Source organism: Rhinichthys klamathensis, unplaced genomic scaffold (assembly GCF_029890125.1).
Source record: "Rhinichthys klamathensis goyatoka isolate OS25496 unplaced genomic scaffold, OSU_Roscu_1.1 h1tg000721l_1, whole genome shotgun sequence".
In the NCBI taxonomy this organism is placed as follows: Eukaryota; Metazoa; Chordata; class Actinopteri; order Cypriniformes; family Leuciscidae; genus Rhinichthys; species Rhinichthys klamathensis.
Window position 1 is genome coordinate 146,318 of NW_026607136.1, and position 12,056 is coordinate 158,373.

At 41.3% G+C, this 12,056-nt stretch overlaps 1 protein-coding gene across 1 annotated transcript; it reads right to left on the bottom strand.

Moving 5' to 3' along the window:
• Window positions 1-7,296: 7,296 nt before the first annotated feature.
• tvp23b (trans-golgi network vesicle protein 23 homolog B (S. cerevisiae)) lies at window positions 7,297-11,785 on the bottom strand. The gene is made up of 7 exons (XM_056242313.1): window positions 11,700-11,785; window positions 11,360-11,433; window positions 10,790-10,934; window positions 10,559-10,648; window positions 8,415-8,552; window positions 8,190-8,318; window positions 7,297-7,770 (listed from the first exon to the last, which is right to left on the bottom strand). Exons 1-7 carry the CDS (start codon window positions 11,706-11,708, stop codon window positions 7,744-7,746), a joined length of 612 nt encoding a protein of 203 aa, XP_056098288.1. The 5' UTR covers window positions 11,709-11,785; the 3' UTR covers window positions 7,297-7,743.
• Between the last annotated feature and the right edge of the window lie 271 nt (window positions 11,786-12,056).

The window sequence follows — 12,056 nt, forward strand, 5'->3', positions numbered from 1 at the left end:
GAAGTGAATCACAACATATACAAAATAAAAGTCTTCGCCCCGCCCTCAGAGTTCACGTCATCCTCCCACCCGCCACCGTTCATTGTTTGTGTTGGTAGTAGAGGAGGCTGTTGCAATTCCGCATTATTTTAGAATGCCTGGAAAACACTGCTGTGTAAAAAACTGCTCCAGTGTCTCACACGATTGTCGTGGAAACCGCAAGAGCCATGTGTTACAGTTTTTTCGTATCCCTACATGGAAAAAGCATGAAGGAGAGCATGTCTCTGATGTGACAAGGAGACGTCGGATTTCTTGGGTGGCTGCAATTAGAAGAAAGGACATTACTTTCGACCGCATCTCCGAGTCCATGAGAGTATGTTCTCTGCATTTTCATTCGGGTAAGTTCTCTAAAAATGTCTTTAAATGTGTTTATGTTGTCGGCTCAAGTGCACCTGACGTTGTTGCCTAGCCTGCTAGCTAACTACAGTGACGTCATTACGTGGCGTGGCCGCCATGTTGATTGCCTCATTTAACGTTACTGCTACTCGGACTACTGCACGCACACTACTCCCCCTCAGTCTTGTGTCTTAATTTGACGTTACTATTTCAACCATGGTAAACCGTTGCTGTATTTTGGGGTGTAACAGCGCAACACATAATCGCAATGGGAAAAAGATCGAAAATGGATTAACTTTCCACCGCTTCCCTGCTTGGAGGCGCAGCCACGGAGACCAAATATCCGAGATAACAAAGAGTCGTCGGCTCGCTTGGATCGCGGCTGTAAGACGACCAAACTTAACCTTCCACAGTATCCCGATGTCGATGAGAGTGTGTTCCCTGCATTTTCATTCTGGTAAGTTAAAGATGGTGTACGATTTTCTTTTTATAAATAGTTTCGTTCCTTCAACCGCGACACCACATACATACACATGAATGCGCGTACACTCAAACATAACACAACGTAATGGCTCTATATGTTTTCAACACTTCTGCTATGGGATGATAATTTTGATTGTGTTACCAGGAAAACCAGCAAATGAAATGTAACGTTACTACTCGCATCCGGATTCATATGGATCCAAACCGTTAATAGTGCCGATTTTGTCCACATACCGGTCCCTGGCTTCCCTATTTAACGTATCCCGGTAAATTCCACATCCTTTTAGGGATTTTAACATCTTTTTTCTTTCTCCCAACTCTGCTTCTTCTCCTCGTTCGACTTGCTGTATGTTTACATTCGCGAGGCCATCAACATGACCGCCACGTCCCAGAATGCAACGCGGCACCCAAGCCTTGCCTGCCTCTATGGGACTTTAACACAGGGGTGTCCTGACTTATGCACCCTGTATTTTAAGGAAGAACATTTATTTATTTACAATACATTATTCATTCACAAAGAAAATTGGTGTCCTTAAAGTTTGGATTTTTCCTCTCCTTTTTTTTTTTTTTTTTTTTTTAAATTAAGGCATTAAGATCACTTTTGTTTAGCACTGTATCTATCAAAATTTTGCTTCTTCGAAAATACTTGATGCAAACCATTAATGTTGTTGTTTTTATCAAAACTAGTTGAGATTCTGTTAATGACATTATGCTAGCTTGTTTGTAAAATGTGTTAAATTGATGGGTTTTCCTAATCAAATTGTTCTGTTTTAGGTAAACCATCATATGAGATGTTGGAGAACCACCCTGACTGGAAACCATCTTTGCGGTTAGGCCACAGTGAAGTTAAGCAAACAGATGAAGCGAGATTTCAGCGACTAGTAAAGCGCAGGACCCAGCACCAGAAGCTGCCATCCCCGACGCAGCACCAGGAGCAAGACCCGCCGCGGGCACAGCATCAGGAGCCGCCGTCCCCAGAACAGTACCAGGAGCCGCTGTCCCCAGAACAGTACCAGGAGCCGCTGTCCCCAGAACAGTACCAGGAGCCGCTGTCCCCAGAACAGTACCAGGAGCCGCTGTCCCCAGAACAGTACCAGGAGCCGCTGTCCCCAGAACAGTACCAGGAGCCGCTGTCCCCAGAACAGTACCAGGAGCCGCTATCCCCAGAACAGGAATGTACACTCTGCACATATAGACAAGATGTTATCAACTGTCTTTTGGAGGAAAACAGAAAGCTTAAGGAAGAGCTTAAAGAGTACCGGATGAATGGGAACTTGTGACTCTGTGTGATGTGCTCACGGCTGTCTGCATTGGCGTACTGGCCAAGCAGAGAAAGTTTATTGGCCAGTATGCCACACCAGTTTGTGGAATCGTTTGGCAAAAATGTGCCCGCCATTGTGGACCGTTTTGAGGTTTTTATCGAAAAACCCTCAAATGCACTTGCAAGAGCACAGACCTTTTCTCAGTATAAACATGCATACACTATGAAATACCTAATTGTGATTACACCCCAGGGTGTAATTTCTTTCATATCCGAAGGTTGTGGTGGGCTAGTGACAAACATATAACTGACTACAGTGGTTTCCTCAACAAACTGTTGCCAGGTCACATTGTGCTGGCAGATAGGGGATTTAATGTCAGGGAAGTGTGGGTATGATGTGTGCTGAGGTTAAGGTTCTTGCTTTCACAAGGGGTCGTGCACAGCTGAAGGTGAAAGATGTGGAGGAGACTAGGGTAGAGGTCTTCACGGGTCCACTTGGATCCGAAAACCCGAGGTCTGACCCGAGACCCGAGCGGGTTCGGGTCCAAAACTCCGACGAGTGTCTCGGACACGGGTCAGGTTCGGTATTAGTGGCCTCGGGTCTCTGATAATTTAAAATAAATATGCCTTTTCCAAATGGACCCGAGAAGACCCAAATTATTTTATACTATGTTGGGCATTTAACAAAATTGCAGTATTTAAAACAACTCTATGATACCGTTCTCTCACTTTTTCTACGTGAGAGAGCGAATCCGCGCTTCTACGTGCAAATGGGCTATAAGCATAAGCACGGTTGCCTCCGCATTTATTTACTCAGTTGCTCGCTCCACATAAACCAACCTCCCTTTGCCAAGAAGAACTAGTGCGCCATCATGTGGATGGATGTTTGACTAAATGCAAGTATTTGAATTGTCGTTAAGCCAGGCCTGTCAATCTATTTTAAAAATACGCGACACTGTCAGAAAAGCATGGAGGCGATAACAAACATTGCGATAAAGGTGAGGGAAAACGAATGGTGGTTCTAATCATCGTATGGTCCGGTAAATAACATTATGCCAAATGTTATAGGACGTAATGGGTTATGATGTGTGATTGACATTTTAGCACTTCAGCGCGCTTACACTCGCGCGTCTATGTTAAGTGCATTTTTGAGAAACAATGTAAATGCCGTTTACGTTCGGGAATCGGGTCCAGTCGGGTTCTAAAGGAAATGGCGTCGGGTCGGGTTTTTCTTTAAAAAAAATTCTTTATGCACGTCGGGTTCGGGTAAGTAGTGATTCGGGTCGGGTACAGTTTTTAGGACCCGAGAAGACCTCTAGACTAGGGCCGTAGATCTCAGGATTCATGCGGGGAGGGTGATTGGTGTTGTGCCGAACAAATTTAAATTCTTACATTCAACTGTACCTGTGAACATGCTCCTCAAATGTGAAGGTGAAAACATAATGGCGTTGGACAAGATTGTCACTGTTTGCTGTGCCTTGACAAATATGTGCAAAAGTGTTGTCTGAGTGCAGACTTTTTGCTTAAACTAAAGTGTAATCTGAAATAAATTCTTGAAACGCCTTTATATGACTTAACAGTATTTATCGAGAACTCACAATGAACAGTGTATTAATATGTTTTCACCATGAAAAGAAAGAAATCACAATGAAAAGTGCATTAATATAATGTGCATGGATGTACAATCGTCAAACAGTAATCAGCACAAGAAGGGCAAAACTAAAGCCCCGTTCACACCGCCAGTGATTTTGTCGCTACATGTCGCTAGTCTCTGTACCTTGAAGTCGCTTGTGGGCGTTCGTAGTGCTGTCGCTCTAATGCTATTGGTAGACTGCACGTCTGGTCATATATCTATACAAAATTACCATCAGAAGTGACATATACAACTATATCATTTTAATTTGACTAGGAATTAGGCTCAAAAGAAACAGTATGCTGTTGGGAGAGTGTTTTTATATTACAACAGCAGTGTTCAGTGGATTAAATCATTTACTAGATTAACGATCGATCAATCGACAAATTAAACTCACTCATTCTGTCATAAATTTCTAAAACGTCATTCGAATATGACAAATAATCAATTTTCTTGTTCCTAATATTAATAGTCAACATAATGCAGGGGAAACTGTAAAATGATCTGCAGCAGCAGTGCTAAACTTGCATCATAAAATTACAACACTCGAACTATAAATGTATATGAATTAAACTCACTGAGACTGTCGACAGTTTCTTTTCCATTCGTCATTTTATTATATCCATGTATGTGGTTACAGTCAAATCATATAAAACAGTGAAATCTCCCTCGAACTCTTCTGTCTTGCCTGCACTCGAGACGGTGACGTGAGCTCCACTGAATGTCTTCTTTCCTATTGGTTGTCGCTCGCGAAAATAGCTTCTCATTTGCATAAAGTTGACATTTCTCAACTTTTGTCTCTTGTCGCTTGACACGCCCACATTCTGTCGCCAACGGTCGCTGTCGCTCGCGTCGCCGGATGTCGCCAGCGCTCCATTGAAATGAATGGGATCGTGTTGCTTTGTCGCTGCGTGTCGCTGGCTGTGTGAAGCCCCGTTCACACTACACGTGACCAAGCGATGCGATACCATTCATTTCAATGGGGAGCTGGCGATTTCCGGCGACAGCGACCGTTGGCGACCGGATGGGCGTGTCTGGCGACGCGACAAAGTTGAGATCTGTTTAACTTTATGCAAATGAGGAGCGACTTTCGGGAGCGACAACCAATAGGAGCGGAGCGCGTATGATCCTTCTCCACATCATTGGATGTCATTCATAAAGGCAACCAGTAGTGGGAACTCCCACTAGCGACCTCATCGCCAGCCACTGGCGACATGCAGCGACAAAGTCGCTTGTAGTGTGAACGGGGCTTGAGGAGTGTCAGCAGAAGGGCTGTCCACAAGCCCCACACATTGGAGGTGATGCCACTGTACTGTACAGTTCTCGTTGTCACGTGCGACCATTTGACCATTCTCTGGTCCAGCACAGAGACACGACACTGATTTATTTCTCTTGGCTGCTTTGTCTTTTTTGGCAGGCTGCATTCTTGGCCTCTTTACACGCACTTCCAGTGGCTGTTGTTGCCGTAGGGGGCAAACGATGCTTGGGAGGTAGGTGTGGTACTGTGAAACACTGCATCACAAGGTCAGCGAGAGCCATCTTCAGGAAGAACTCCTGTGAGAAAAAGAGACACTGAGTCCACAGTGTCCACACTACCAAGTCACAGTACAGTTTGTCTGTTACTGGTGGTTCTTCTTGAGGTGCACCTGAACATCAACCACATGCAGGCAGAAGTTGCGGTCATCTGATGAACATCTGTGCAGTCCTTGTACTTTGCAGGGCATTTAACTTCAATGCAGCCTTTCCCACAACAGGTGCAACTCACAATGGCATCTGGTGAAGCTCCTACTTGTGGGAAGGCTGGGTTGACAAAAAACCCGCAAGTTTCCACTTGTTGATTTCTGTGCTGTTCTTTTGTTTGGGTGGTGTATGCCTGCCTCGCTGTCTCCTCCTGTTTGATACCCCAAATGGTGGTTGCTGTGCGTAGGGTAACAAACCCTCTTTATGGTGGAGAGAGCTGGTTAGCTGATGTCTGTTGCCTTGAGGAGGCCGTGATTCTGCCGAGGTGTGCTGTCCTTCTCTCAATCTGCACTGCCTGTTCCTCTGACACATCAGCGGTGATTCTTAAGGCCTGGCAGTGCTTCAGCAGCGCACTCCTATCAAGGTTAGTGCCACGAACATTTGCCAGAGACTGTAAGCTTCTGATGGGCAGAATAGGGTCTCAAAATTCCTCACAGTAGTCTGGTAGCACACTCAAAATGGCTGATCTTCTACCTGTGTAATGGAGATCCCTGTAGAATGTTTCCAGCTCTTCCGGTGTTGTTTTGGCCGCACGTGTTCTCAACGGGGGACTGATGTGGGTCTCACCATCAATGCGTCTGTTTAGAGACCTGCGTGTGGCAGCAGCAGATGTGAAGTCGATGCTGTGGCCAACCTCTGGATGGACTTTGTCGATGCATCCAGTAGGTCGGTTCATCAGTGACTGGCCTTTTTCTTCAACCGGACACAGGAATCAACCAAAGCAGGGCTCCAACATGGGTGCATGACTCAACTACACCAGCCATGCATGTGCAGTGGGCTGAACACACTTGTCCCGATGGTGTAAGGATGACCCTTGGTGTGAGAGGAGGCTCGCTGAGCCGCTGTGAATGCATGACCTGTTAAATACAAGAGGTTGTATATGACAACGGTCACTTTTTTTCCAAGTTATACACTTCAAATTTCCATTTTGTCTGCAGCCAAACCTACAAGATTACACCCCCTACATTAAAACTCATTAACATACAAAATAATATTCAATATTTTTTGATCTGCCTACATTGACAATATTTTATTTGAACTGAACTGGACGATTACATCTGTTTGATCTAGAGCTGCTGTACAGCAGAAACAAACTTTGTTATTTCCCTGTTATCACTGTAAAGCTGCTTTGAAACGATCTGTATAGTAAAAAGCGCTATATAAATAAAGGTGACTTGACAAAAGGTTAAGCAACTTACCTTTGCCAGTACAACGTTTTTTTTTCACAGTTTGGGGGCTTGTAGTTAAAGATGACCAAATTGTGCACCCAGCCGCAGCAGAACGTCTCGTAACGTTAGCAGCAATATGAATAATGATTAACGAATGAATAAAGATAATGAAATGAATAAAAATCAGACAACAGAAGGGTTAATCATCAAAATACACCTCCAAAAGAGTTGTGAAGAACTGGTGATTTTCAAAAAAGCCTTTAAGTTGTATAAAACTTTGGAAGATTCCTTGTGGAAATGAGATATAAATAAAATCTACATTTAGGTATAAAATATTGTCCAAAACCACAATATTTTAACTAAAAATTAGAAAGAAAAAAAGCATTAAAAGGTCTGTCTATGCCTTTAAAATTGCGGATGTTAATAATTTATACACAAGTCATGAATATCATTCCAAGAAAACGCATGAACTGATAAAAATACATACCTTAACTGTAGTGCTCCTTCAGATCAAAATAAATGCTTTATTTAATTTAAAACAGCTTCAGAGAAGCGTAAATGGGACTTTGATTTCGGCTTTTTTTGATGATGTGGTGATTATGGATGACTTCACCAAGCCAGAGATTCAGGGTGGCTCCAGTTTTAACCAAAACGTATTTATTTCTTGAATTTACTGAACACGAGATACAATCACTCAATCATCACCTAGAGAAAGTATACAATCCCCCCCAAAAAATAATAATTTACAGCAGTATATAAATATGTACATCTGTTTTTTTTTGTGGCTGTCAGCAAAACAGAAGGATAATGCATGATGATGTCATGCAATATTTAAAAACAAAACACAAACTCTGTATTCTTTAAGTTAGTTAGTTATTTAAAAGAAAAAACTATCAAGTTAAATGCATTTTTAAATGTCAAACACATTATTTAACAGGTTGTGGTTGACAAATTGTAGAAAACTAATAACACAGATACGCTAACCAAGTAACCATTTCCCTCAACTTCATTTGAATCAGTTTTAAAAATGAACATGTTAAAAGTTCATCGGCGTGTGAATTCTGAAGGTCAGTTGTTCCTTCCTAAGATTCCTCCTGTTTTGTGAAAGCCTGAAAAAAAAAAAAAAAAAGACAGCACAATGCAGTCACATACTATATCATCAGAAAGTGTAAAATGAAATTCGGATACTATTAAATTGACAGATCACCCAAAAATCGAAGCTCTGTCTTCATTTACTAACCCTCGTGACTTCCGCTCATCTTTAAACCACAATTAAAGACATTTTTAATGAACCAATGAGGTTGATTCTCGCGTGTCACACGGCACGAACATGTGTTGGGTGAATAGACATGCAAAGGAGGGACAGAAATCTCTCATATTTAATTACAAAATTTCATTTGTGTTGAAGATGAATGAAAGTCTTACAGGTTTTGGAATGACATGAAAGTGAGTAATTGATGATTGGATGAACTAACCCTTTAATATGACAGTTATAAATAAATGATAATGGCTAGATAAATTAACACACCTGCTTTAGAAACTGCCGTCCAAAGTAATTTGTTGCCAGGCTCTTCAGGTTTGTTCTGGCTCCTACTTTACAGCGCACATATCCGTAGAGGTTCGCTCCCTGTAACACCACCCCCATAATCACCACCGCCTGCCCGAGGAGACAGCATTACTCACAGAGGAACTTCAGACATGTCTCAGCGTCCACCTCATGAAAACAGACAGACAGCTGAAGCTGACGACTCACCAGCCATTTTATCTTGAAGGAGATGAGTGTAGAGAACGCAAAAATGACCCAGATGACGGGGCAGATGATCAGACCCAGCCAGAAGATACGAGACTCTGCGTTTGAGGTTCGTGATGCGGAGGACTGAGTCCCACTGGCCTGGACACAGACACACACACACACACACGGATGATTTACTCCAGCCATATACATGTTCAAAAGTTTGTTGGTTTTCAAAAGAAATTAATAGCTTTATTCACCGTTCAATTCATCAAAAGTGACATTTATACTGTTACAAAAGATTAAAATGCTTCTTAAGCAGCAAATCCTCATATTAGAATGATTTCTGAAGGATCATGTGACACTGAAGACTGGGGTAATGATGCTGACACTTTACTATACACTCACCTAAAGGATTATTAGGAACACCTGTTGAATTTCTCATTAATGCAATTATCTAATCAACCAATCACATGGCAGTTGCTTCAATGCATTCAGGGGTGTGGTCCTGGTCAAGACAATCTCCTGAACTCCAAACTGAATGTCAGAATGGGAAAGAAAGGTGATTTAAGCAATTTTGAGCGTGGCATGGTTGTTGGTGCCAGACGGGCCGGTCTGAGTATTTCACAATCTGCTCAGTTACTGGGATTTTCACGCACAACCATTTCTAGGGTTTACAAAGAATGATGTGAAAAGGGAAAAACATCCAGTATGCGGCAGTCCTGTGGGCGAAAATGCCTTGTAGATGCTAGAGGTCAGAGGAGAATGGGCCGACTGATTCAAGCTGATAGAAGAGCAACTTTGACTGAAATAACCACTCGTTACAACCGAGGTATGCAGCAAAGCATTTGTGAAGCCACAACACGCACAACCTTGAGGCGGATGGGCTACAACAGCAGAAGACCCCACCGGGTACCACTCATCTCCACTACAAATAGGAAAAAGAGGCTACAATTTGCAAGAGCTCACCAAAATTGGACAGTTGAAGACTGAAAAAATGTTGCCTGGTCTGATGAGTCTCGATTTCTGTTGAGACATTCAGATGGTAGAGTCAGAATTTGGCGTAAACAGAATGAGAACATGGATCCATCATGCCTTGTTACCACTGTGCAGGGTGGTGGTGGTGGTGTAATGGTGTTTGGGATGTTTTCTTGGCACACTTTAGGCCCCTTAGTGCCAGTTGGGCATCGTTTAAATGCCACGGCCTACCTGAGCATTGTTTCTGACCATGTCCATCCCTTTATGGCCACCATGTACCCATCCTCTGATGGCTACTTCCAGCAGGATAATGCACCATGTCACAAAGCTCGAATAATTTCAAATTGGTTTCTTGAACATGACAATGAGTTCACTGTACCAAAATGGCCCCCACAGTCACCAGATCTCAACCCAATAGAGCATCTTTGGGATGTGGTGGAACGGGAGCTTCGTGCCCTGGATGTGCATCCCACAAATCTCCATCAACTGCAAGATGCTATCCTATCAATATGGGCCAACATTTCTAAAGAATGCTTTCAGCACCTTGTTGAATCAATGCCACGTAGAATTAAGGCAGTTCTGAAGGCGAAAGGGGGTCAAACACAGTATTAGTATGGTGTTCCTAATAATCCTTTAGGTGAGTGTATATTCACAGCTATTTTGAATTGTAAGAATATCTTAGTTTTTACTGTATTTTTGATCAAATTAATGCAGCGTTGGTGAGCAGACGAAACGATCTTACCAACTTTTGAACAGTAGTGTTGTTAATCAATTATGTTTTTCTATAACTAACAAAGCAGTTCATGTCCATGCAAATATATCTACTGCAGTATAAATGGTATAGCAATAAAAAAGGGTAACACTTTACAATAAGGTTAATGTATTAACAAACATGAACTAACCATGAGCAAAACATTTGTTACTGTATTTTATAATCTTTGTTAATGTTAGTTAATAAAAATATAGTCATTCAATGTTTGTTCATGTTAGTTCACAGTGCATTAACTAATGTTAACACGATTTTAAATGTTGAAAAGTAACATTAACAAAGATTAATAAATGCTGTAGAAGTGCAGTTCAGAATTAGTCCATGCTAACTAATGTAGTAAACTAATGTTAACCTTATTGTAAAGTGTTACCAAAACAAAGCCACCCAACCCTACTCAGGACTGTGTGTGCAATCGTACCTTTCTGGACTCAAACACCCAATGGCTTTTTCCATCGTCATCCACTTGATTCCACCAGCGCAGACCCACCATCAGACGCCCTGTGATATTCTAGAGTAAGACAAACACATATGCAGGTTTCATACTGAGGATTAATATGTAGGGTTAGAGGTTTGATGGTGATGCTTGACTTAAACACCACTAACTACAGTAACTGTGATGACACCTGATCAGATATTCAGAAACACAGACCTTCACAGTCCAGAAGTCACATGACAGGAGGAGGATGATGGTGACCATACAGGCGATGAAGCTTCCGCCAATTAAACCGCACAACAGGTAGACCAGAATCGCACTGACCCGGAAGAACAGGTGGAAGAAGGAGGCCAGCGGATGCCTGGAAAAACACTAACATTTATCTGTCTATCTAAATGAGGACATACCATTAGCCTCTACTGTAATAATGACTATAAACTAAACATAAAAGAAAACATTTAGCATTTTCAGAATGAAAAATACTGTATTAGGAATACATTTAATTAATGATAATAATGAATTAAAGCATTGTATTAATAATACACTTAATAATGAATACTAATTTATTAATAAGGTACTAAAATATTGTATAAACAATAAAAAACTTTAGCTTTTTTTTTTTTTTTTTTTTAATGAGGACATCCTGTCTCTGAATGTCCACAAAATGAACAATTGTACGTACAGTATTAAATGCTATAATAGCAACCTGAGTCATCAAATACATGAAAAAAAACGTTATGTACGATTTAACAGATGAATTAATGATGATTATTTATGATGACACACTTGATTTTGTTCTTTCTTGTGGCTGAATCTTCCTCAGCATCAAATAAAGACACATCGTCATCCTCATTCGGGTCCTGGAAACGACACGAGGAGATGACAGCTGTCAGTTTCATAAACAAGACTTATGAAGAATAATTAAACACCGATGAAACTCAACGTTGAGTTGTGTACAGTCAGAGGAGGATTGGCTAAGCTAAACCCGATATATTCGTAGTTTAGAGAAACCTTTCTTATCTGAAAACTCATATCGGAGGAACGCAAGCATGTTGTATACATAAACGATGTTTACAATGTTTCAAAAGTATTTATAATACCAAAAAAAAGACATTTTCCCACTCACCAGCCTCATTATTGTGACTGTCTTGGAATGTTGCTGCTGATGTTACACGACACGTCACTTCCGGATCTGTAAGGACTGACTACATCGCGCCTGAACAGAAAACATTTATTTTTGTGTGCTTGTTTTACAGCAGTAACAAAAAAACAGAAACAATATACACAATATGATTTTGTAATTATTTAGTCAAAAATATATATTGTTTTTATCACGTGGTGTAATACCCAATTCACAATACACTACTTCTTACTTCTCACAATTTAAATGTTGAATATATATTATTCTTTTTCTTTTAATTTTCGAATCTACAATTTTATAGTATACTTTAACATTAGGCTACGCTGCCTCCTCATATCCTAT